Source organism: Coptis chinensis, chromosome 2 (assembly GCF_015680905.1).
Source record: "Coptis chinensis isolate HL-2020 chromosome 2, ASM1568090v1, whole genome shotgun sequence".
Classification (NCBI taxonomy): domain Eukaryota; kingdom Viridiplantae; phylum Streptophyta; class Magnoliopsida; order Ranunculales; family Ranunculaceae; genus Coptis; species Coptis chinensis.
Genome location: NC_141457.1, coordinates 39392280 through 39420184, shown reverse-complemented (window position 1 = coordinate 39420184; position 27905 = coordinate 39392280). Strand labels below are relative to the sequence as shown.

Sequence of the window (27905 nt, the reverse complement as noted above, 5' to 3'; positions counted from 1 at the left end):
AAGGAAAAGCTCTAAATGTTTCTTGGGAGAAATCATGCAAACCAACAGAGGAGGGAGGGTTAGGAATCGAGGCTCAAAGATATTAATCTTGCGATGTTAATGAAACAAGCTTGGACGCTGCTGTCCGGAGATGGTGACTGGGCAGATTTCATGAGGGGGAAATATATCAACAGAGTTGGTGGATGGTCAAACTACAAAACCTCAACAGTTTGGTCAGGCATCAAATGGGCACTCACTGAAATGGCACCCCTACATGGTTGGAACGTCGGTAATGGTGAGGCGATAAACATTTGGAGAGAAAACTGGTTGTTGCAGAGGCCCATATGTGACTTTTTTCAGGAGGAAAGGAAAGAAATTGTTAAATTCCAAGCTAGACTCTGTGATTACATACATGAGGATAGATGGTCCTTCTCCAACGAAATGACACTAATACTCCATCAGCTGGGCATCGACATCTCTAAGCTACCCCAACTTGACAGTTCCAAAGAAGATTCAAGAGTTTGGATCGATTCTATAAATGGGCACTTCACAGTGGCAGCGGCAGTTGAAAGCATCAGGAAAAAAACACCGAAATCAGCTTAGAGTAAGTTCATTTGGAGCGCCAAAATTCTACCGAGAACACAGGGTATTGCTTGGAAACTAGCGCATGGTGCGGCTAGAACGGATGACCAGCTGCAAAAAAGGAAGTTTCACCTTGCATCTAGATGCTGTATTTGCCAAAATCAGGAAGAAACGCTGGAACATATCCTATTCCATTGCGCCTTTGCTAAGAAGATTTGGCGATGCCGCTTCAAAGAAATCTTTCAAATTCAGCGGATTTGAGTCCTTCTCGATGTCGCGGCAGCAAAAGCACTACAGCTCACTCATCTTGATATGTGGAAGGCTTGCTCCTTGACGATCATGGTCAGTCTTTGGAAAACCAGGAACAAAGCCCTCTATGCCGACAAAGCTCCAAGCTACACACAAGTTTGCTTCTTGGTCAGGAGAGCGATTACAAGAGCGCATCATAAGTCCTCGGGGATTATGGAAAACTTCGATGCATGACCTCAAGATTCTAAAGCATTTCCAAATTTCTGACTCAAATTTCGCAGTCCCCAAAGATCTTTGAGTGCTATTGGCTACTTCCTCCTCCTCGGGTATACTCAAGATAAACACCGACGGATGTTCGAAGGAGGAACCGGGAAGATCGGAAAGGGGATATATCTTCTAAAACTACAGAGGAGATTTTTTGGGAGCGGCTTTGGTGGGATGGGTATATCCACTAACTACATGGCGAAACAATGGCTATTATACGTGCCATTAAACAAAGCGATTGATTTGGGTTGGCGCTATCTTTGGGTAGAATGTGATTCTACTTCAGCTTGTTATCGTGCTTTCGAAACAACACAACACATTGGAGAGTCAAAGAAACCCGGCAAATCATTGAAAGATAAAGCGGCATGGATTAACCTCACTTCATCTTGGCGAGACCAATCTGGGAGCCGACACCGTATGTGACATGGGAGCCGGGGCTAACGTTAACCTGGGGACAAGATATGGTGGATTTCTCGACCTTCATTCATGATTCATTTGGAGAACCATCATACGACTTATTATCGTTTTGTTCACTAGATCTTCTTATCTAGTGCAGGCTTGTATCTTTTTGTTTTCTTTTTCTGCTACATTTGCTATCATGTAATCCTTATTCTTTATAATTAATCAATTACCTTTAACAAAAAAAAAAGTTTCTGATACCAAGGTTAGAACAATTAAGTTATATATCATGTGAGAATCTAGCCAAAAGCCTCATCTGGTGAATGATTATTGAGTGATGACACAAAGGATGTCTAGATAGATAGACCACATGTCCACTTGCTTGATCACCACACCATATCCTAGGAGCTTGTCCTTATTCCCTGCTAATAAGATGTATATACTTCTGAGAATAAATAATGAGGCAATACCCTTTGTGGATAGATGAAGTTTGTGAGTACCTTATCTGGAAAACTCTCACGAAGCTTAAGGTCGTCCATTAGGGAATTCCTAGTGGTTTAAGGCCTTGTTGCATATGGTCAATGCAATCACACTCTGTGAAACAAAATTAGTGTAATAAATCACACATTTGTGATCTTAGTTTTTATCTCTCTCATCTTTGCTTGAGGACAAACAAAATGTTGTTTGGGGGCTGTTGATGAGACCCCAAATGTGCATTTTATTACCTTTACAATGCTTCAAATATGTTTTTCTTCTGCTTAATAAACAAACAACTCATAGCTTTTGCTACCCTTTGCAAGTTACATGCCTTTTAAGACTACTTATCGTAAAAGATGCACTTTAACGCCAAAAGAAGCTCTATTAATGCTGCTTAGGAAGACTTGAGCTTATATGATGAACCTTGCAGAAAAGTCAAAGTCAAGTTCAACGGTCAACGATCAAGGACTCAAACCCAAAAGACTGAAGATTATGGCATTGTCTCAAAAGTGGCATTGATTAACCAAGATTTGCCGAAGAAGAAAACCAAAAGCAAAAAGCATAAAACATAAAGGAAAAAACAAACTCATGAAGTGTCTTGCATCTAGGAAAAAACATAAAGCAAACTCATGAGGTGACTTGAATCCAAAGGAGGAGGGCAAATCTGTAATTTGTAAATGATGGAGTATATAAACCAAAAAGTGGGAAGAGAGAGAGGCACCTAGAGCTAGTCTAGTGTCACTAGGAGTAGTGTAGAATTTTAATTCAAGTATTTTATTTGCTTTATTTCATTTGTTGTTTATCAAGTTGTTAATTCCAAATTTGTTTATCAAGTTCTTCATTCCAAGTTTTAATCTGAAGTCCTTATGCTTGTTTCCATTTCAACTCTTCTCTCAACATTTCATTTCATTGTTGTCATTCAAGTCTTTATTTAAAGCTAAGTAATCTTCTTTTCGCAAAAACAAACCAAAGTAGGAACTTAGAAAGATCAAACCCATTAAAACTACTTTTCCTCCTTCTCTAAAAACTCTCCATTCATTCTCCTTAAACATTTCATGGTGAACCTCAAACACACCACTCAATACTCAAAAGATTAGTTACGTATCTGGAACATACTAAGAATGAAGAAATATTAAGTGGGCTAATAGCTTTTGGAACCAATGTGTTATTCTGGTGAATAACAACAAAAACTTTGCACCACTTGGCTCCCTTTCGCTTTCAACAACCTCATAATTATGGATCTCGGCTCCCCTCTCTCACTTAATATTTCTATTGGGACACACTATTTATGTCTAGCAGGTTAAAAGAAAAAGGATTCCAAAATCAGAAAACAATCCCTTGGAATTTACCAAAAATAAATAACTACAATAATAGCCATACTAACAACTAATATAATCACTACGATAATAACGATGACCGACAAATTAAATAATCTCATTGGCTACATTTATTATTGTTGTTTGTTTAAAGTGTTTTTCATTTTATTTGTTGCTCACACTGTAACAAACCACCTAATCTTACCACGTCGATATTGTCCACATTTAACTACATACTGCGGACCTTCTGCAGCGTGGGTTTTTCTGCAAATGAGATTTCACAAGAGGTCATCCATATCCTAAAATTACTCTCGCCTGAGCACGCTTTACTACAGAGTTTTCACCAGACCCTCAGTCAATTGTCCTTGAAGATGGCCTTGACATAAAGATTTGGAGGAGAATTACTTGTATCCTAGATTTTTAGACAACCACCTAAGCGAAGTAGGACCACACTATGGCACAGCCGTCACCCGTTATATTCCTGGGCTAGGCATCTTTCCATCGTATCTTTCTTCAGGCTACGTCCTAGGGGTATCATAATCCCGACCTCCACCTTAAGATCGAGACGTCTGTATCAACCTTCACCTACGTGGCAAACGTTCATTGGTAGGCCGGGTTCCTCGCTTTATTCGTTTAATCTACATAATGCCCAAGTTTACAATATCATGGATCAATGTACAATATTAACCCGTGTTTAGGGCCTTATCCATATGGCTTGCCATTTATATATATTAATTTATGTACAAATTCATTTCTTAGCAAAGAGATAATCATCAGTTAAGAATCATATTCAAATACAATTACTTGAGCTACAAGATATCTCTATATTCTTGAGACTTGATCCCATTTGATATTTGGGTAAGTAGGCAACCGGAAGGTACCATCTCACCATTTTCACCATCAACATCACTTTTCTAACTAATTTTCTACATTATTCATCTTTTTTGTCACCACTTTGTGTTTTGATCATATTTGGTCGAAACAACATCCTTGGCTTCGATACCATTTGTAACGATCCACCCCATTCTAACACGCCGATATTATCCTCAGTTAGCCATTGCGGACCTCCGACAATGTGAGATTTCATCAAGACAAGACTTTTCATCCTAAAATTACTCATGCTTAATTAAACACGCTTAACTGTGGATTTCTCACAAGAATTAGGAACATGACAACCTTTGCATAGCTTACAAACTTCACAGAGCTCAAATTTTTCCTTGCATATGTTACAAACTTCTAAGTGCACCTTTTTAGTCAAAGTAAATCCACTCCACTACATTACAACTAGCAATAAAAAGCACTCAAGGTACTTGAATTCTATAGTCCCTTCTTTTATATGACCTAGCTTAGTACCACTCTTGTAAATCTACAACACCAAGAGCTAGCTGAGGGCAGTGCACACCATGATATGGACAGGTTGAAGCCTAGTGGCCTTCGTCATAGCAAAGTTGATAAACCTGTAAACAATGAAATCAAAACGAATCAGATAATGATAAAATACATATATATAATGGACAATATTAGCATATGGTCCTTCAATATACACAATTCTTTTGCTTCTGGTACTTGAACTTCTACGGTCATTAATGGACATAATAAGACAACTTCGGAAACAGGAGCAACATGAATAAGAGCTCGACTCCACCCTTGTTGATGCCCAAACAAAAGAAATATGAGAAAACTTGTGTGTTCAAATGGAAATGGACAAATCGAACAAGTTCTTATAGTAGTTGCAAATTATGCGGGTGGGGGGGATAGATTAGAACTCTAGGATTTTGACACGTGTAAGTGAAATTGGATTCAATTTTTTGCTATCTCTTTTGTCACGGGTAGGGGTGTTCATGGGTCGATTCTGATTTGGTTCTTATTGGTTTCGGATTCGGTTCTTTCAGTTTTTTTTTTTCTTAATTTAAAAAACCCATAACCATATCCATTAATGAAGTCGGTTCCGTTCAGGTTTCGGTTCTTTCAGTTTTTTTTTTCTTAATTTAAAAAACCCATAACCATATCCATTAATGAAGTCGGTTCCGTTAAGGTTTCGGTTCTTTCTTGGGCTATACATTATTATTACTAAAATTACGTTTTTAATTACGTAACTGATATAAAAGTTGGTTTTTAGTGCGCGACAATAACACCTGTAATGGTCATAAATTCAATAATCTTTGAAAGTTTTCTAAAAACTCTAAGTACATCACATAAATTAGATGTACACGTGTATTAACTTGCATTTCAAATCGAACAAGTGTACATTATATTATACGTACATACATAAGTCTTATATCTTATATAAATACTAGTATATAGCCCGTGCCCACGTCACTGTTTCAAATTAGGCCCAAAAGAACCCCAACCAACCGAATAATAAAAGCCCATCTAGCCCACAAAGCAGCCATTGTTGACCAAATCAACAATGATCCAGTACTCTTTTAAATTAACATTTTAAACTGCACATACCCTATAAGACTTTGGATATGCCATGTCATAACTTATAACTTGTGAGAAGGATTTGTAGTTGCCGGATGGGGCCCTGCGGCCCCCACACCAAGCCTTGTTATTAGATAGATATATCACACAAATTTTAACATGTATAATAAATATATGTACTACAATTGTTAGTATTGCACGCATTCATTATCATATATGTTTTATTTAAGGACAATATCGGTACTGAAAATTTATAAACACATAAGAAGACAAAGTAGTCCTCATTAATAAATAGCTAGGCATCTGATTTTATTATTCATCAAGGGTATTATGCGTCAGAAAAAGTCCCGGATGAATTTAAGAGGCCACGATCATTATAGATATACTAGTAGTAGAGATATACATGAATACACGTGTAATATATCAAGCATGTGCACTTATATAAATATTAAATATTATCATATACACGTTTATTAGTTAATATATACAATATATTAATTAATTCATAGTATATGTACGTGTAGTCGTTGACATTATTATTAGTATTTATAATAATTGTATTCAATGTAATGTATATTACAAAACATGCAATTAATAACATATATTCACTATTATGCTACCCCTATATCTTTAGCAGACTTTTACATCTAAAAAAAAAACTATATATATGTTTAGGTTTGCATTTATGTAGTGTAATATAATACTAAACTTTATATATTAAAATCATAATAATCATCCGTTCCGATTTCGGTTTGGATACCCATCGATTTTTTACTATTTGGTTATAATAGGTTCGGTTCTTTATCGGTTCGGTTTTTTACTTTTAATAGGTCTAACATTTTAGAACCTAAAACCGTTTATATAACGGTTTCAGTTCCGGTTCGGTTTCAGGTAATTGGATACCCATGCACACCACTCACGAGCAAAGAGTTCAGGGGTACTTACAGGATAACGACAAGTTCACGGATCAGTCACACGCTCAACACCTGCTCGTGTTCTACAACCCTAAGTAACTCTTGAAAAAGGGCTTTGAGCCCATTCCTACAAATATGGGTCGTGTGCTTTATTTGGGAATTTCGGCTCTTAATAGTTAATTCCCGCGAAAAAAAAAAATCAAGATAGCCTCAGACATAATAAAATCCAATCACAATTCAAAATCATTTCACTCACTCACTCACCACTTCGCATAGTAGAGAGAGAAAATATGGTTCTGCTATGTTTTTTACTCGATCTACGTACCTTAATGCCACCATTACTCAAAGAAATAAAACAGGTAAAATAAACAAAACCCAAAATTCATTCCAACATATATTAATTCAATTTCTAATCATTTTTTTTTTCTTTCATCCAGTGTTTATTACAGCTGGCAAATCTCTACGCAATTTCGAAATCAGAAATACACAGAAAGGACAAAATCGGAATCTGCTACATTCATAGAAATAGAGTTACTTACTCTAACGAGGTAGATCTCGTTGAATCTTTTATTTAATTATTTATTCATTATTTTGATTAGGGCTAGTTTTGGTAATTAACAGCTGAAGATTGTGTATAGTCCAAGAGGTGGAGATTTTATTCTACGTGATTTTCATCATGCTGTTAGTAACATACCTAGTGATGCTTTTTTGCCTGATTCTGGTGTTTCAGCTGCTAGTATTGACGGTGGAGGTGAGAGATAGACACGTGTCGATTAAATTTTATAAATGAGTATATGCCACGTCATTTTTTTAAAAATTTGTTTAAGATATATCCTCTTTATTAATGATAATACTGGCAGATGTGGCACTTGAAAAGCTGTTTAGTGAGGAACTCTTGTATTCATGGGGTGGAAAAGATATAGTGAAAAAGGTGATTTTCATTGGTTCCTGCATACTAAAAGACGTTGACTCGGTCCGGAAGATTCTTAGTGTAAGACATTGGTTTTACCAATATGTTTTATTGTATGTCATTTAGATTTGGAATTGTGGTGATGTATGATAGATACAACTGCATTTTAACTTTTGATGACAGGATGCAGCGGATAAATGTGTTTCGGTGGAATTTGTTTTGTTAGAGCAAGAAAGAGGGGATTCTAATGATGCCTCCAGAAATGTCCAGGATTTTCTCAATAGCATCTCTGATCTCGAGAATTGCTCTCTTCGAAACTATCTTCCAGGTAAGACTGTCATTACGTCTTTTGCATGTGGTCAGATAAGTTAAGAGAATGTCAGTTACGATCGTCTCAAATGTGCTTAAAACTTAATTTGAAACTTGGAACAAGTTAAGTGGCGCAAAGTCCACGGCTTGCACTCTTGCTACCTGTATTGCTCTTAGAGACCGTAATTGTATGCACTAAGAGTTTGAATTAGCATGTTGCACATGCACATTCATCTAGCCAGTCCTGTGATGTCGAAGGTAAATGTTCCTAAAGAAAGTTGTTGTCCAATATTTGGGGTTTTAGGCTGTTGAGATAGTGAAAAAACTGTTATAAACCTGCGTTTGTTGGTATTAGAATCCTGAAATCGGGGATGTGCATTCATTAGGCGCTTTTAAATGATTGCACTTAATGTAAATGTTCATCAGACGATGAGGAACATTTGTTGGTACATCTTGCATAATGAATAGAATGCTTAGATATCCATGCTGTTTCACTAGCTTATAGAAAGTGGGCTTTAAAGTTTGATTCAACATTATATTATTTGCATCGGACACGACGTTAGCAAAGTTTAATTATTTCTCAACAACCATTTTCATGCAGATACATGGATATTGTCTGGCCTTGTAAAACGATGGCTACAGGAGTTGAAGGACACCTTAGAGGAACCGTTGCAAGCTGCCTTTCTCTTCAAGAATGATCTTGCAGGTTCCACAGACCGGATTCTCTGCAACTTGTTCACATCTGCTGAACAGATAATTGATAGTTTCCACCCCTGTCAGGTGATACGCAGTAAAATTTGTGCCTTACATTTCTGAAATCATCACTGATTTCCAGTTTTTCACTAACTATTAATGCCAAGTCAGAAATTTGAATATCAGTGTTACTTGGACCCATATAGAAATGAAAAGGCTGTGAGGTTTTCATGTATACATTGAGTCTCATCTTGTGATGTAACATATGTTCTTCTCATGAAAGCTCAGTAATATATGGTCTGCGGACCTATCATTAGTTTTTTGCAACATTGCTGACTTAATTGGATAATTGTACCCTCGGGTGCTTTGTATAGACTTGTAGGTGCCATGGCTTGCCCCTAGATGGTTCAGGTGGTAATAAGAGCAGGAGGCCCTCATCTTGTTCAATCACATGCCAGGAGCTGATGACATCGGATTTGATTGACAATGCAGTGAAGGTTGGAGACCATACACTTTTGTTTTTGCCTTCTTTCCAGAGCTTTCCTGAGCTCCAGCAAGTATCTGCACCCATCATCTTCAATGTTATTGGGCGCACCAACTTAGGTTCCCTAAATGAAGGTAATGAACAATATCAGGATACATCGTAACAAAAAGAAGGGCGTTTTCTTTGGTGGATTTTTGTGTTTCATGGAGGGCTTAGGGGAGGGGGTGGTGTTCCTGTTTTGCTTGCTCATCAGCCGCATGCTCCAAGAAATGTCATTTAAGAGGTGTAGGACTTAATATTCTTACCTAATATTTGCCCTTTCTAGTTCAGACCACTTCAATTACTCAATTAGTTATTGTGAATGGTCTTTTGAAGAAAGTACAAATGGCAAGTACTTGAAAATGGCAATGATATGTTAAAAGATAAATACTTTCGGGTAAACCTTATATTCAAACTTAGTCAAATAAAACAATTTCATTTATCCTTCGTTTTATCATAAGCAGGTGCAATCATTGGGAGTTCCTATGTTGTTACTCCATTGGCTTCTCATGAAGATGAAGCAACATCTGATGAAAGCAATAAGTCTGAGCTGAATACAAGATGTAAGTAAGAATGAATCACGGGAACTGGCAATGGATTTTTACTAATCTGCTTTTGTTCTAAAACAGTAGTCAAAGTTTTCCTCAAATATTTCTCTATCAAGGATTAAGTAATATACCTTCTTTTCATATCCTGGGTTCTTGTAATCTCAAATTTAAGCTTAATAACTTCTTCAGAACTCTATATGTTTACCGTTTCATTTCTAAATTTGGAAATTTTATATTCATTTTCTGTAAATTCACTTCTTATCGCCCTGGATAGCAGGTTTTCAGGGGCTTTGTCAAGCATTACATTCCTTGGATCAAGGGTTGGTGTGCTCTTCTACTTGTAACATGGAAACGATGAGAACATCAAGCTTCCAATGCTTTTATATTCTTCAACCTTCTGATAATGGTCCTATGCTTCTAAGGGTAAATACTCATGCTGTTTTAGTTAAAAAGAAAGAAGTTATATTAACTAAAATGCATGTATTCTGTTCTTCAGTGTTTAGTGATTGTTAGGCAACATTATTCTCATAGCTTTTTTCGGGATTGCAGAGGCTGGCTGGATCAGAGGAAATCTTACCCTTTCCTGAATTCATAAGATCAATTGACTATGCAGTACCGAATGAGATACTTAATTCGATTCAAACATCATTGTTAAAGGTAGGATTTTGTTTTCCAACTTAGTGAGACTTTCCTTTTTTAGGTTTTCTTTTTTCGTTTTTACTTTGTAGTTTTATTAATGCCTGCAAAATACAATGCATGAGTGATTTAAGAAACAAATGAATTGCGCGGCTTCATTGTTCATATGATTCTTCCCTACAACTACCTATTGAAAATATTGCATCATGAATTAGTAATATTAACTAGTTCATGTTGATGTGTTTGGACCTATATATAGTTCACATCGATTAAGGTAGAGTCATCACCATTCGATAGATAGATGGATCACTTTGTACTCGAGCAATCAAAGAACCCTTTTAAGAAACAAAAACCCTACTACTTTGTGATAATCTGGTTGTGGCTAAGTTGGGGACCATTGGCGAGAGCGATGTGCCTAACAATCCATTAACATCGTAGTGAAGTGGTCAGGGAAAGGAAAGAAGGAAAAAGAAGAAGAAAGGGAGAAGTGTGAAAACCCTAGGTTGCACCTCACTGTTATTTGTATCCACTTCTCTAGTAGTTGCAATCATTAATGTCAATCACATACGTAAGTACAAGAAATTGGTCCCACGGCCCATTTGCAAGTGAAAATCACTCACAGAACCAGTGTTTTTTTTAATCACTCTCAAAACCAATTTTCGAGTGAAAATAACTCGTAAGGACAAATAGCTAGGATTTGAAATAAATATTTTCTGATTTTACCCTTTTAGTCGTTTTGCTATGAACAATGAGTATTCATACTTTATGTTGATGTATGAACATTGATTGTTCATACCCAAATAGGTTAATGTACCTCATACAATATGTTGAGGTATGAACAATGATTGTTCATAACTCATGTTGAGGTATAAACAATGATTGTTCATACTTCAATATGTGTTATTACTAATCATACATTATGTTGAGATATGAACATTAATTGTTTATACCCCAAATAAGTATGAACAATGATTGTTCATTCTAGTCCAATAGGTGTTTTTATTGATCATACATTACGTTGAGGTGTGAACAGTGATTGTTCATACCCAAAATAGGTATGAACAATGATTGTTCATATGAACAATAAGTGTTTATAGCTCATGTTGAGGTATGAACAGTGATTGTTTATAACCCAAATAGATATGAACAATGATTGTTCATATTCCAATAAGTGTTTTTATTGATCATGCATTATGTTGATGTATGAACAGTATGAACGAGTGTTCATAGCTCATGTTGAGTGATTGTTCATACTCCAAATAGGTATGAACAATCATTCTTCATACTCCAATAGGTGTTATTACTGATCATACATTATATTGAGGTATGAACATTGATTGTTCATACTTCAAATAGGTATGAATGATGATTGTTCATACTCCAATAAGTGTTCATACTGTTCATACATTACATAATGTATGATCAGTAAGAACAATGAGTATTCATAGATCATGTTGAGATATGAACAATGATTGTTCATACTCTAATAGGTGTTTTTACTGATCATACATTATATTGAGATATGAATATTGATTGTTCATACCCCAAATAGATATGAACAATAATTGTTCATATGAACAATGAGTGTTCATAGCTCATATTGGGGTATGAACAGTCACTGTTCATACTCCAGTAAGTGTTCATACCCCAAATAGCTATGAACAATCACTGTTCATACTCCAGTAAGTGTTTTTACTGATCATACATTATGTTGATATATGAATATTATGAACAATGAGTGTTCATAGCTCATGTTGAGGTATGAACAATGATTTTTTATACCCAAAATATGTATTGTTCATACTCCAATAGATGTTCTTACTGATCTTACATTATATTGAGGTATGAACAATAATTGTTCATAGATCATGTTAAGGTATGAACAGTGATTGTTCATATCCCAAATAGGTATGAATAATGATTGTTCATACTCCGATAAGTGCTCATACTGTTCATACATCACATAATGTATGATCAGTAAGAACAATGATTGTTCATATGAACAATGAGTGTTCATAGCTCATGTTGAGATATGAACAATGATTGTTCATATTGTATACACTGGGTCGTTTCGGTTTGGCCGGGCCACTTATTATTTCGCATTAGGGGTATACTTGACATTTCATCTACCCGAGCCGTTTTTAATTTCGTGTCAAGGGTATACTTGAATTTTCATCTACCCGGTCGTTGCGAGTGATTAAAATAAAAAGGTGTCCTTACGAATTACTTTCTTCCCTGATTTGTCTGGGAGAGTTTCTTCTTGTAGGTAACACCCCCCTTGGAAAGGGAAAGGAAAGAATAGGGAAAAAGAAGAAGAAAGGGATAAGTGTGAAAACCCTAGGTTGCAACCCCCTGAAAGAGGTACGTGAATGGCTTTGTAAGGATGTGGCCCAACTAATCCTCACTACGAACATATAGAGTGACAATTTGCTTATGGTGCGTTTAGTATTGACCCAAAGTATTACTTCTTGTCTAGATACATTGCTATTTGTTACATGTTCGTCCATCAGCTACAATTTGGGGAGGCAACAATACAACATTAGTTTGCGCAAAAATAAATTGAATCTCAACGTTGTTGTTTATATATCATGACATTGTCGTATACTTGCAATTAACTTATTGCGACCGTTAGTCATGGGCCATCCAATTATGTGGGAGTTAAGTTTATCTCCCCTCTGAATAGATAAGCCAATATCTTGGAAACTTATCAAAGATAGAGAGCTAGAGTTACATTAGGATACTGCACTCTAATCTCTATAATAGTGGGAGAGGTTGAGAGAAACAAATCTAACATGAAGTACTCATTCTCTTACCCTCCCATTTCACCGATCTCATTGGGTTTAAGGTTTGAAAAATTCAGCCTTTTACTTAGGGAACGCTTCTTTGCTATTTGACATGGACCGTTTCTTTACTATTTGATGATTTCGCTTCTGCTTTCGATCTCCCTAATGTGTAAGCATGCAACTAATTACAATATCAAACACTTAAAAATGTGACCTTGACCAAGACAACAATATTTCAACATCCCAAGCATTCAATGTGCAATTTATTTAGTTATTTACTTTTTATCTTTGTTTTTTTTTTTTATATATTTAGAACTTTTATTCCTTGAACCCCTTTAATCCCCTTTATCACAATGTGCAAAATTGAGAATTTAAGGAACACGCCATAGATAATGACACACAAGATTTAAGGTGGTTCAGCTTGATGCCTATTTCTACACGAGTCTATTAAGTCAATCGCCTAAGATGTTTATTGAGTTCCACCTCTTTTTGGCATGCTAGACAGTAGACATAAGACCAAAGTCTTATCAAAGGTAACCTACCTCACTGTTGGCCAATAGCTTGTGATCTTCAAGTCACCACAATCTATATATATTTCCCATTTTGCATAGCCTAATAATAGTCCCTTTTTAGCTCTAGGATAAAGCTTGGTTTCCCACACATGGTAGTAATAACTAGATGTAAACACACGCAAAGTTGTATAATTAGTTGGTTTCCCTAACCACACCTCATAAGTTGTCTTGTAGTTTGTCGCTGGAACTGGTAATAACACGTCACTGCTACTGCATCTGCCCAATACTCTTTGTCAAAGTTGGCATTTGATAACAAACACTGAGCTCTCTCAAGCAAAGTGTGTTAGCAGAATTGATAGCTGGATATGTGCGGGCTAGTTTATTAAGGCAGCATATATTCTATCTTATTTAGTCTAGCTATATGTAGAAGAGTATATTGTATATAGACATAATTGATAGGCATTTATTCTTACCTTACATGGTCCGATGTAATGGCTGATTTTCAGTCTTGTAATTAGCTCGACAGTTTCTATATAAAAAGAGCAACTCTCGCAAGGAGAGAAGATTCATAACAAAACTCAAATTAACATGGTATCAGAGTCACATTATTTTCGTGGTTTTCTCTCGGCTTGGCTGAATTCTTGGTTTCTTAGAGTATTCTGGTTGTGACGAATTCTTGGTTTCTTGGAGTATTTTTGGTTGTGACGAATTCTTGATGGTTATTATGTCTGGAGAAAGGGAAAATTCTATTATTCGCTTTAATGGCAAGAACTACACCACTTAGAATTCCAGCTCGTGATGTTTGTGAAAGGGAAGGAGTTATGGGGACATTTGATGGGTCTTCCGAGGTTCCAACCGATCCCAAGGAACTTAGTTCATGGGAAGGTAAGGATGCCAAAATTACTTCCCTCGGCTACTCACTCATTGAACCTCATATGGTCAACAATCTTCGTGGGTTCACTACATTAAGATGATGTGGGATTACCTTCGCGGCGAATTTATTATCAAGATAATTCTACCCGAAAGTTTCAATTGAGTTAGACATCGGAAACTATCGCCAAGGGAACCTCTCTATCGAAAGCAATTTTATTCGGTTTTATTAATTTATGGAGTGATTATTCGGGTTGGTGCATTCTCAAGTTCCCAAAGAAGTTTTAGCAAAGACTACAAGCGGTTCACTATGAGAGCCACGGATCAATTCTTGATGAAGCTCCGGCCGAAGTTTGAAAGTGCACGTCTTTGGGTTAATCAATCGCACACCCGCCCCATCTTTGGAGATTTGCTTTCGGTGAACTCTTGCGTGAAGAACAGCGTCTCGCCTCACACTTGGCCTTGCTTGCTCAGACGCCGTGGTTCCGAGATGGTTAATATGGCCTACGCCGCTTAAGGCGCAGGACGATCCGATCTCCACCACAAGTGTTATAGTTGCAAGGAAATTGGGCACATTGCAAAACATTGCAGCAAGAAATTCTGCAATTATTGCAAGCAGGAGGGTCATATCATTAAGGAGTGTCGTGTATGCCCTCAGAATCGATCTGCTCCTGCTTTTCATACTGCTGTTCAGTCCACTTTTGTGCCTACATCTTCGCTTCTACCTGCTGTTATGGGTTCTCGCTTCCAACATTACTCCCGAAAGGTGTTCAACATATGATTATTTTCGCTCTTTCTCGCTCTTGGTCTCCGTGGTAAGAAACATCTCCTTACTTCTCCTTGTTAATTGACTCTGCGGCTTCCAATCACATGACCGCATGATGTTCGTAAGTGTGATGGTAAACAACATATTCAGATCGCAGATGGCGCGATTTCTTCCTATTATCGCGGTTGGAAATCTGGGGGTCTTCCTTTACTAATATTTTCGTGTCTCCCCGATTTATCCGCCAATCTCATTTCGTTGGACAATTAGTAGAAGAAACTTGTTCGTTCATTTTGATCGCTTTTTTTTGTCGTGGTGCGGGATCAAGCGTTGGGACCGAGAGATAGCCGGGGGGCCTAAAGTGGGATGTCTTTTTTCCTCTTCACCGCTTTTCGGTTCCTCGCTCAATTTCGCTTGGTTGTTCTCGCTATTGCTAATAATAATAGCCATTATTGGCATAAGAAATCGGGTCATCCCAACTCAGAATTTTGACACATCTTATGAAACATGGTTATTTGAGTAATACAAATGAGTTTTCTTCCTTGTCTTTTGATTGTGTTCTTTGTAAACTTGGAAAAGCAAATCTTTACCTTTTCCCTCGCAGGTAGTCGTGGCTTCTACATGTTTTGAAATTATTCATTCCGATGTTTGGGGTATGAGTCCCGTTTCTTCTCATGCTCAATACGTATTTTTTGACATTTATTGACGACATACCGTTTCACGGGGTCTATTTTCTTCGCTCTAAATCGATGTGTTTTCAACCTTCAAAACCTTTGTTGCCTATGTAGAAACCCGCTTTCTACCAGTATTAAGATCTTATGCTCACATTCCGGGGGAGAATACATGTCTCATGCCTTTCAATCTTTTCTCCAACGTAGGGTATTCTCTCTCAAATTTCGTGGTCCTTACACCCCTCAAATGTAATGGTGTTCAGAGCCGTAAAAATAGATCTTTTAGATGTTGTTCGTACATTAATGCTTGAATCTTCGTCCTCCGAGATTTTTTGGGTAGTAAGCATTATCTACGGTCAGATATTTGATTAATCGCTTGCTTTCTCCTACCTTGCATCTTGATTCCCCATATTCTTGTTTGTTTGGTGTTCCTCCCCGATTATAATTCTTTGCATGTTTTTGGTTGTGGTTTTGTTTTGTTCACTTACCTCCCATTGACGCCACAAGCTTGCCGCTCAATCGATTCGGCCTGTGCTTTTTCTTGGCTATAGTAACTCTCATAAAGGGTTTGTGTGTTATGATGTGGATGCTAACAAGCTTCGTATTTCTCGCAACGCGTTTTTTTAACATCAATATTTCCTTCCGCCTCGCACTAATTTTGTTTCTTCCTTTATTTCACTTCCTCGATTTTGATGATGTGCCTAGTACTCCTTCTCGCTTTAAGCCGTATTGTGTATCGGGCCGACAAATGACGCCGCCAATCGCCTCTTCCTTCCTCCTCAACCTCCACCTAATCCCGTGTTGCCTCAATCCCGCCGGGTTACTCGGGTTTCCCAGCCCCGGATTGGTATGGTTTCTCTTCTTCTTCGCTCTTCAGCTACTCTTTGATACTACTTCGTTGCCTAAGTCTTATTCTCGGGCTTCCACTCAAGAGTGTGTTGGCGCCAAGCTACGCAGATCTAACTTCGTGCTCTTCAGACAATCACACTTGGGACATCGCCCCTTGTCCCGCCGGAGTTAAGCTTATTGGGTGCAAATGGGTCTACACCATCAAGCTACATGCTGATGGCTCTATCGAAAGATATAAAGCTCGCCCGTAGCCCTCGAATCGCGCAGAGTATGGGCCGGATTATGAGGAAACATTTGCTCCCGTGGCCAAAATGACTACCGGCCCGCGACCGGCATGGCCATTGCTGTTTCGAAAGGATGGTCGCCGGGCCGATGGATGTGAAGAATGCATTTTTACATGGTGATCTAAAGGAAGAAATATTTATGTCATCTCCTCCCCGGCTTGTTTCCTTTACTCTTCCGTTGAGGTTTGTCGCCAGGCGGTCTCCTCAGATGGTTTGAAGCGGCATCATCGCTTGGTTTGAGAAGTTTCAGACTACTCTACCGGATTTCACATTTACTTAGAGTCAATATGACTCCTCTCTCTTTTTCGCAAGAGTGCCCTCGATTGTTATACTTCTTGGTATGTCGATGATATTGTGATTACCGATCCATCTCCACTAATTGAACAACTCCAACAAAGGCTGCCTCAAATCTTCGCTTTCATATGCAAGATCTTGGTCCACCGCAGTATTTTCTTGGCCTTGAGGTTCAACATTGTCCTAATGGCACACTCTTACATCGGCATAAGTATACCCAAGAACTTCTTTCTTTAGCGTGCCTTCAAGATAGTCATTCGGTTCTTACACCTATGGAGGTCAATTTGAAGTCGCATCGCGGGGGTGGTGATCCCTTTATCCGATCCTTCATGTACCGCCACCGGTGGGCGCTTTGAATTATTTGACCATTACTCGACCGATATCTCGCTTTTGTCGCTCAAAGAGTCACCAATTTATGCAGTGCACCGGTCGCATTATTTTTGGTCGCTATCCGCCGCCTTCTTCGATATCTCAAAGGGACATCCGTCATGGGCTTGCTTTTTCCTTTAGGGAAGTCTTTACACGATTGGAAGGTTTTAGTGATGCCGACCGGGCTGGTTGTGGATACTACCGCCGCTCGCTACGGGTTGGTGTATGTTTCTTGGCAATGCCCTCATTTCTTGGAAGAGTAAGAAGCGGGCTTGTGGTCTCAAGTCATCCACCGAAATCAATATCGAGCTATGTTGTCCGGCCGTTCTGAAATTGTATGGCTTAGAGGGTTGTTAGGCTTAACTTAGTGTTCCACACCTTTTACTCCTACCCCGCTTCATGCTGATAATACCAAGCAGCTATTCATATTGCCGCCAATCCCGCTTTTCATGAGCGCACAAACATATTGAAGTGGATTGTCATTCCATTCGTGAAGCATTTACTTTCGCAAGGAGTTACTCTTCCACACATTTCCACCAACACCAAACTGCTGATGTCTTCACCAAGGCTCTCTCGCCCTCGCCATCAGTTCATGGTTGACAAATTGCTGCTTCTCGATCGCCCAACATCAATTTGAGGGGGGATGTTAACAGAATTGATAGCTGGATATGTGCGGGCTAGTTTATTAAGATAGCATATATTCTATCTTATTTAGTCTAGCTATATATAGAAGAGTATATTGTATATAGACATAATTGATAGGCATTTATTCTTACCTTACATGGTCCGATGTAATGGCTAATTTTCAGCCTTGTAATTAGCTCGACAGTTTCTATATAAAAAGAACAACTCTCACAAGGAGAGAAGATTCATAACAAAACCCAAATTAACAAAGTGTAATTCATTTTTTGTGCTAATCCATTGTGATATGTCATGTCCCTTATTGTCTCATGTCTAGCAATACCTTGTTGCACGCAAAACTTTTTGAAAAGACCATAGTATACTATGTACGATTGTACCATTATCATTATCATGCCTTAAAGTCTCCACCTTTCTTTTTTTGCGATTCTCAACCATTGCTTTCAACATTTTAAACATTTTGAAAACTTTATCCTTGCACTTCAACATATATACCTACACAAAGTGTGTATAATCATCAATAAATGAGACATAATAAGAATTACCTCTCTTAAAAGCCATTTTAGAGGATCCCCACACATCCGAATGCACATAATGAAGGATGCCTCTACTTTTGAGCTTGCTTGTATTGAACTTGACCTGCTGATGGTCACGTAAGACCAAGATATGACTTTGAAACCGAATTCCAAAGCCTATGTCGATTTATGGGTTTGACAACCTTACCCTCGCGAAGAACACATACTCTCACATGAAGACTTCAATTGAGGAAACATTTCTCTAACACATAATTTTTTATTCGTCAACACTAGCCATGGCGAAAGGCCTACAACTCAATATATAGCTAAAGAAAGTCTGAATTTAGAAGCCAGCTTTCTAAATTCAAATTTAGAAACTAATATACCTAATTTTCGGAATTAAATATTATCCAAAAATAATCCATGCTAAAAACATAAAAATTGTACCTAAACATAATTAGAAATAGCCCTAATAATGTACGAATCAATGTGGAACTAAAACAAAGGTTTGGAACCCTTGGACGCATCACCTTCACTGTCTGCCATAGACACATGCTCACAGAATTTAATGCTTGGTTTTTTCATGTCTTTTTTAGTAGCCCTCACTTGCACAATTGAGACAAACCCCTTTCACTCATATACTTGAGACGCATATGCTACAATTTAGTGCATTAAGAATCATCACTACATCACCCACTGCTACACTTCCTGTACTACTCGACAAATTGTACTTCTCATAATTGCACTAAGAATCATCATAATAGGTTTCTAGTTATTTGACTTCTCATAATGACTAAAGAGCCACTAAAGTTTTATAGGATTTTACTTTCTTCCACAAAATTGTAGCTTTTGGAATCCAAGGTATCAAGAGAAATGAAGTTCTTCTTTCGCTTGAGAACATGCCTTACATCAGTTAAAGTCCTCACCATGCCATCATGCATCTTGACCTATATAGTTTCAATCCCAACCATCTTACAAGCAACGTCGTTGCCCATCAAGTAGCATATCAAAACGGAACCTTCACTCGCTCTTATAGGTGGCAAACCCTTTACTATTTGGGCACACGTAGTAGGAATAACCGGAATTAAGAATCCACCTATTGGTCATGTGGTCATCTTTTGTAGACACCGAAAGACTTATGTCATCCCCATTTTCACTATCCCCACTCTTTAACTCTCAAGGCCCAAAATATCGCTGAGCTTTCCGAGATATTGCCGATATATCTCGTTTTTTTGGTACACAATATAAAAATATTTGATATATCTCCACTGAATATTGAATCTTGTTTTTGCTGATATATGTCATAATTTCCGATATATCGATATATATCGACCTATATGTATGATATATCCGATATAAATTGTTGACTTTGATCGTTTTTATTAATATATCAACGATATTTCCGATATAATCGATGATATTTCTGATATTTTCTGATATATCGACATACAAAATAATATTTTGAGTGGTCAACAAAAAAATGGATATCTCCGATATTTCCAGTATATCCGATATATCTCATTTTTTGGGGTATACGATATATTGTCCGAATTCGATATTTTGGTCTTTGCTTTCACTTACCAATATTCTTGTTATTTTTTTTCAAGCTGGGCTATCACACGTAGATAATGCCCATTTTCCTAGCAATCGTAGCACCATAGATATTTTAAAGGCTTTTTAGAACTAGACTATCCCTTGCTTGTGCACCGTAGATATTTTAAAGGCTTCTTAGAACTAGACTACCCTTTACTTGTGGAAGCCTTCTTATTTGACCTAACTCTTGTCATTAATCCTTGTGGTTGTTCATCAAACTTCTCTAATTCAACTTCACATATGACTTTGTGCCATCTCTGCAAGTCGCACCAAGTGACTATAAAGTAAAGTCTTTCTTAGAAATTTCACCACCTTGTCTTTACAACCTTGACATCGTAAAAGTTAATCCAAAACTCAAGATCAACACTCCCTAGGTTTTAACCTTGGAGCTCTGATCCCAAATGTTGCAACAAAGCGCAGAAGCATGCAACTAACTACAACATCAAACACAAACAAAATATGATCTTGACCAAGACAACACTGTTTCAACAACATCCCAAACAATCAACCAATTTACTACTAATATCATAATATGTAAAGTATAAAACAAGTAAAGAGAAAGTAAATAACACACCATACACAATGACACCCAATTAAAAGTGGTTTGACTTGACTTCTACGTCCACACTGCGAGATCAGTGATTTCACTAGTAAAGAAAGGATTACAAGAGGAGTTTCTTTGATTTCACACACCATTCAAAGTTTCAATCCTTACTAGAATGAATCACTCACAAAAAATGCTCAGTCAAATTTTTTTACAAGTTCTTCTTTCACACACAGAGTTAGAATCATATACATCACTCTCTCTTTACAATCCCTTATATAGTGGGTACAATAAGTTGTGGTCTACGTGGGATCTTGAATGCAATATATGGTTTACGTCATTTTTGATGACATATCTAGGACAAGTCAATCCTTCATATTGACATTATTGAAGATAGGTATCCAACTTAAAACCAATTGGTGATAAGTGGAGAGGCCCCTAGGACTTATATATTTTTATGCGTGGCTTAAGATATCTCATGTGGGACTAAACATCTCAACATACCCCCCTCACGTGTGGCCATTACTTGCCTAACACGTGAACAAACATACTTGGGTTACGTGGATTAAACAACATGCCGTTTGGACCAAACACAATAGCCCACTCTGATACCATATTGAAAATGGGCATCTAATTTAAAACCAATTGGTGATAAGTGGTGAGGCCCCAGGACTTATATAATTTTATGGGTGCCTTAAGATATCCTATGTGGGACTAAACATCTCAACAGACATTATAGTGGCATGTGCAAACGAGATCACTATGGTTCTCAAACCATATGTCACTTTGAATGCGATATATCCACTATGTCTTATTCAGTGATATATCCACCCATTTCTCAACAAAACTGTATTTTCTGGTTTTTGATAAGCCCAATAGGGGAAATTGATAATCCAGTAATGTTAAGGAAAAATGTTAGCTTTTGTAAGAAGAGATAAATACATCAAGTCAGGGCAAATAGGCCATTTCACTAGCAAAAGACAAAGCCATGTCTACTGGACTATCAATTCCCTAGTAGTTTTAGCAATATTATTTGGAAATAGAGTCCTTTGAAGAAAATGGACTAGTTCACCTTCTCTTGTATTATCATTAAACTTATGTCATCCTCATTAGTTGATAGTCTCTACTATCTGCAGGAGCTAGAGTTAAACCAACTTTTGACTTGACAATTTTTTTTTCTCCTTTTCCAGATGCCATTGAGAGACTACAACCCTCTTTTTCATGAACGGGGCTTCCATCAAAAACTAAACTTGCTGGTGAAGGAGAGCTTGCAATTTGGGTAATCCCTCTCAGAATGAGACTTACAGCAAATGCAAAAATATCTCGTTGCCATATCATAATTCTTCTAACTCATTTGCTGGCTCAGTGTCCAAGGATTTCATCCAAATCATGAAACCACCAAACCACATTTATAATTAGCACGCCAAAGCACAAGAAAAATATTTGAAGAAGGTTTTATCTGAATCTCTTCAATTGAAATTCCAGTACTAGATCATGTACTGATCTACTGAAAAACGATTTATGTTGGAGCGACTTAGTTGGGTAGCATCGTCCCATTTTTTTTCTATAATTTGCAATCGGAAGAAACTTAAATTGGTTAATAACTGAAATAACTTTCTAAAAGTGGCATGTATTAAACTTACTGTGCATCTGCTGTTTTCTGCAGCAAGCATATTGTGGCTGCTTAAGTCTTGATCAGCTTGTTTAGATTGCTTAATCCTCATTTTTTTTATTTATTGTCACAGTATTCAAGTCCTAAATACAAAGAGCAGCTTTCCCAAATTTTATTTTTTGTTTAAAGTCACTCTACACGCTTTCTGATTATAAATTCTGTCATAAATATCTTCATAAATTACGGATGCGCAGGTCAATACCACCAAGGAGGAAGGAGTCGTACTCAGAAATCAGTTCGCTTAAACATGATCCTTCAGAAATGATAATGCTTCCAGCGTCAACAAAGAAAAGTAAAGAGGAGCACATCCCACAGCTAACCCAAGCAATTGAAATAGATGATGCTACAGATAGTCTTACAGAGGAATGGGAACAGCTTATTGTCAATGAAGAATGTACGATCTATTCTCCCACTTCTATATCCATGTCTAACACAAAAAGATCTGCTTTGTCGCCGGTAGATGTTAATAAACAGCTGGGAGAGAAAACCTCAAGAATCTTAGAAAGACTAGAGGCCCCAAGACAGTCAAAAACAAAGGGATCATCTCCTGTTGTGGTAAGCTCCACAGGAGCAGCTGCATGCACGCCCAAGAAGAGACCTCTCCTTCCTTTTACGTCTAACAGTGCTGCACACCACAAAACAACCTCAAGCCAACCATTGAAACCTAATTTCCAGAGGCTAAAAAGGAAACCACGGTAAATAGTTTTTTCTTCATGCAGGAGTGGTCCGGATTATAAATTTGTCTTACTTCCTTCAACTACATGATACTGGATATGATCACGTTGCTTCTTTCTACAGATTTTTGTTATGTTGAGATGCCAGAAACAGAAACACAAGTATATGCACGAAAGATATAAACTCTGCATATAAGAACAATTTATGATTACTAGTTTCCATGTACACAAAAGTTAAATGTAACAGTGCATATACTTCTATCTTGCATGTACTTGTTGTTGGAATCTCTTGTGTATTTCTAAATACTAGTGTGTGTGTGCAAAGTGGAGGAGATGAACAAATTGTATTCTCGCCACTTTAGTGCATAGTAGATAGTCCCACATTGGTTATCCACCACATCGGGTAGGGTTCGGGCCTGGGCTTGGGCTTACTGTTGTGGGTAGTGGTTTGACCAATAGCCTAAACTTGTTTTGCCTTTTTTCTTGGCGCGAAGAAGTTTCAAGTTGTTTCTATTAGGAGTTGGTCTCTCTTTCTCCTAACCTCTATAAATAGACCGTGAGTCCATAGAAAAATAGACTTGATCGAAACTCAACTCGAGAAACGTAAACTCAAAACCAGGTTCTTTTCTTCTTCTTCTTCTTCCCGGCCACCAAAAAGAGAGTTATATTGTTTGCTTCTAGAGGGTAGTCCGTTCTAGTGCAAAGTCGCCGTCACGTTAACCATTGAATCCTCGTGAGGAAGACGCCATTGTTGCCTTTCTCGCACCATTGGAAGGGGCTTAAATCTTTTCCTTAAGGACGTTCTAATCCGCCTTGGTTATTCCTGCCATCGCCGTCCTTGTTTCTTTATTGCTACTGTTTCTTCTGTTCTACTTTAGTTGCTATGATCATACAACTATTCTAACAATCTTAAGGAAAGAGTTTTGTAGTAGAACAAAGGAGAGTGCTTTAATACGACAATCAAAAGATAAGTATTTTACTTTGAGTTATTGTTTGTGTTATTGGGTTATGACTTTAGAAATTTTCTAATAATTTCGTTTTTGATAGGGAAACCAATTAAAGATTGAATATTTATTGATCTTTTGTGGTTTATCAAACCCTATATGGTTGTAGACCTTTCTCCTACGTTTGTGGGAGTCAAATATGAGATTTCTATCAAGAAAAACGTCAAAGTTCGTCTTTTTGATTTGCTACTGCGTCACTGCTTTGAAACTGTTATAACTTTCAGTTCGAACTTCGGTTTTGCAATCCGCTTTTTTAGGTTGAAAAGCTGATTCAAAGAGCTTTCGATGGTATAAGGCTTGATACCCAATTCTTCATGATGAGTTGAGTTCGTAATTACTTCTTTTGAACTGTTTTTTCTAGAAGGAAAATATGGTAATCCGATTTTTCAATCGGTTAGGTATCATATTCTTTCACTCTTTGCAATTCTTTTGGTTTGATTATATGGTGATATTCTTGCCTCGAGTTGCATGCTAGTTTTTCTTAGGAGGAAATCCCTGCTTAAACTTCTTTAATAACCTAGTCAACAAATTATACGTGTTTATCACTGAGGAATTAATTGGTTTGACTAGAAGTAGTTTGATATTAATTTTCTTTGTACATATGTAGATGTATGTAGATGGTCTAAGAGAGACCTTAAGATAGTTAATATCAACCACACTCAAATCTTGGATAGTAATTATAATGTATTCAATGCATAATTGCTTATCTTTATTGAGTGAACGTGTTGTTAGACGATGGTTATAATTGTACTGTTGTGAAAATACATGTTAGATGAAGTAACTTGTAGTTTATATCCAATATAGCATATGTTAAAGTTGTGTAGCATGCTAGTTTTGGATATTAATCATCGTGGATTTACTTTAAACTTGATAATAGTTTATTGGTAAATTTTTCTAGTTGAAGACATTAATGGATTGAGCCATTAGATGTTGTGGGTAGTACTTGAGGTCTTGTTGATAGGGTATTCTATCTTACTTGAGCTCATATAAAAAAGGAGGTGGAGTCCCTCAAATTGTTTTGCATATTCAAATGCTAGATTTGCTTAAATATTGTATACTTTTTGTTGTGAAGGGGTACAGTTAAAGTTTACTTTTCCTCGACCTATGATATGATATTTTTACCATGTTTGGCATGAATGCATTATTTAACATTGACATGAAGTTTAACCATGTCATATATTATTAAGTAATGAGCATCGTTGTTCACGAGAGGAAACAATATGGAAACAATCAATATCTTCTTAAACCTAATTTAGTCAAGGAGATGTAAGGTAATGGTTTGTCTTCTTAGACAATATCCTCCAAAGGACTATTTTAGACAAGGAGATGTAACGCCAGGATTGTCTTATTAGGCATTATCCTCCCATGACTATGGATAAATAGCCAAGGTGATGTACAAGTCGCTGGATTGTCTCCCTATGGCCGGTTGGAATGTTGAATGATGAAAAGAAGGATGATAATGATATTATCTTGGGTAAAACCTTTTTCATCTAATTCTTCTATTCTTTAAAATTCATTTGAATCACTTGTGGATTTCCTTTCATATAGATAGCATGAACATAATATGACTATGTTTAATATGATCTAGAATCATAGACTTGAGTAAAGTATATTCTTGTCATAAGAGTGCATTTTATTGTTGTTGTTTCTTTTAGTGTTTGTAGCGGTATAATGTGTTTTGCATGTAAGTTTGATTAGGTTGAGTAACCATTGAACTGTGGGGGGTAGTGACCCATATGCATGACACTGTTTTACCATAGTTCATCTCACAAGATAATTGGAAAGACACTAAACTACAAAGTATGGAAAGGTCTTGGGCCTATCCAAAAATGTTTCAAAATGTGGGGGGTGTCTTGCCAAGGCTATTGTGAATGAATCTAAAAGAAATATATATATATATTTTTTTTGAGACCTAGAATTATCAAGTAGATGTTCATTGGTGAAACTCATAATAGTGATGTTTGTTTTCAGTTGTCATGAGTGATAACAATTTTGTAGATACCACACTATTATTGAATGTCTTATATGCTAATTTTATTTGAAGTTGTGCTTTCGAGAAATCGCATAGAGTGGTTGAATGTTCATAATGAACTACATAAGATAATCCCATTATTTCTGCACAAGAAATTTGGAAGACTATCAATGAGTATTTTCACCATTCACGGTGATGATGTTTATATGTTTCTTGAGGAAGATTCATTAACCTATAAGGAAGTTGTCTGTCTATGAGAAGTGTCATTTTTGAAGGATACAACTCCTCTAAACTGGACTCTTGATTTATTGGGGGATCTATAAGTTGAATTGGATCTTCAAGAGAAAACTAAAACGTGATAGTTGTATTGAAAAATACAATGCTAATAATAATAGCCAAGGGGTTTTAATCAGAGACAATATTTATACTATTTTGAAACCTTGCTCATATAACTAGAATTTCTTCTACAGAATTCTAAAGACTCTAGTTGAGTAGTTGTGCGGAACTACAATACCAAGTAGTACCAGGTGATGAGCTAAAGGTATACAATTTAGTTAAATCTTTGTATGAGTTGATTCAAGCGCCTATAAATGGCATGAGCAATTCAACAACATATTAGTGTCATATGGATGTCAAAGTACCGTTGTTGATAAAAAATGTGTACTTTCTTTAGAGCAAAGCAAGACATATGTGTTAATCTCTCTTTGTTTAGATGATTTAATATCATGAGTGCTAGCATTGAGAATGTGTATGAGACAGAGAAATTCCTATTTGAAACACATCATAAATCGTCATTGAAAATGATAGTTTATTATGTTGTTAAACTCATTTCTGTAACTACTATATTCAGTTGTCAAGATGTTGACGTTTGAATATGGTTGAAGGCCACAAACACCTTTAAAACCGACCGGCCGGATGGTATAGGGGAATTTCGGGCACCACAGAATTGAATGACTGGTGAATATAGGAATTAAAACTCATGTTGGTCTCATTATATTGTTATATATATAGCACTTAGTAGAAATATTTTTCATTGAAAAGTATGGGTATTATGATAGTAAGCATGTGTTAACACCTTTTGTGGCAAATATCCATCTTATGAAAAATAATCTCCTTGTGTTTTCTCATACTAAATATGTCAATATCAATGGTAGCCAATTGTACTTGATGGATAATGTATGTGAGACATGACATTGCCTACATTAATGACATACTGAGTTGATAACCCATTGTGTCCTTATAAGGAACTTTGATGTATATTGTCAGATTATCCAAGTACTATAGCAGAGCCATTGATTATGGACTGATATTTAGTAGATTTCCATCATTGTTAGAAGGGTAATATGTTATAAACCGGATCCAAAGAATGTTTATGTGTTTACCTTTGGTGGAAATTGAGTGTCTTGGATATCATCCAAGCTAATCGCCTTAGAAAAGGCATGTGATGATCTTGAGTGGGTTAGCAACCTCTTGGCAAATCTTCCCATTGGCTCTAAAAAGACCTCCCCGTGTATATGCTTTGCAACCGTCTCATTGCAATAGCTAAGACATGTTATCTTATGTGCAATGGGAAAAGAATACATGTAAGTTGAGATATAACTTAATCAAGCGGTTGCTAGAGATTATGTTAGGGTTGGACTTAGTTTGGCCACATGTCTAATTGCACCACTTCTT

At 37.0% G+C, this 27905-nt stretch overlaps 1 protein-coding gene across 2 annotated transcripts; it reads left to right on the top strand.

The window, feature by feature from the left end:
• Nucleotides 1–6721: 6721 nt before the first annotated feature.
• Nucleotides 6722–23523, top strand: LOC147515996 (uncharacterized). Of its 2 annotated transcripts, XM_086588715.1 has the most exons (12): nucleotides 6722–6963; nucleotides 7042–7152; nucleotides 7226–7355; nucleotides 7465–7595; nucleotides 7698–7842; nucleotides 8425–8603; nucleotides 8891–9134; nucleotides 9504–9602; nucleotides 9865–10010; nucleotides 10137–10244; nucleotides 22100–22188; nucleotides 22776–23523. In XM_086588715.1, the coding sequence occupies exons 1-12, from the start codon at nucleotides 6895–6897 to the stop codon at nucleotides 23278–23280; spliced, it is 1956 nt and encodes a 651-aa protein (XP_086444841.1). In that variant the 5' UTR covers nucleotides 6722–6894; the 3' UTR covers nucleotides 23281–23523. The 2 variants fall into 2 exon arrangements, with proteins under 2 accessions (XP_086444841.1, XP_086444842.1); XM_086588716.1 differs by lacking the exon at nucleotides 22100–22188 and having other exon boundaries at nucleotides 6747–6963; nucleotides 22776–22968.
• Nucleotides 23524–27905: the final 4382 nt, after the last annotated feature.

Excerpts from the sequence above, each read along its gene's own strand:
- LOC147515996 (XM_086588715.1), top strand. The coding sequence starts at position 6,895 with ATGGTTCTGCTATGTTTTTTACTCGATCTACGTACCTTAATGCCACCA. Across the intron at positions 7,153-7,225 it reads GAGTTACTTACTCTAACGAG|CTGAAGATTGTGTATAGTCC; the intron begins GTAGATCTCGTT and ends GGTAATTAACAG. Across the intron at positions 22,189-22,775 it reads AAGGAGAGCTTGCAATTTGG|GTCAATACCACCAAGGAGGA; the intron begins GTAATCCCTCTC and ends ACGGATGCGCAG.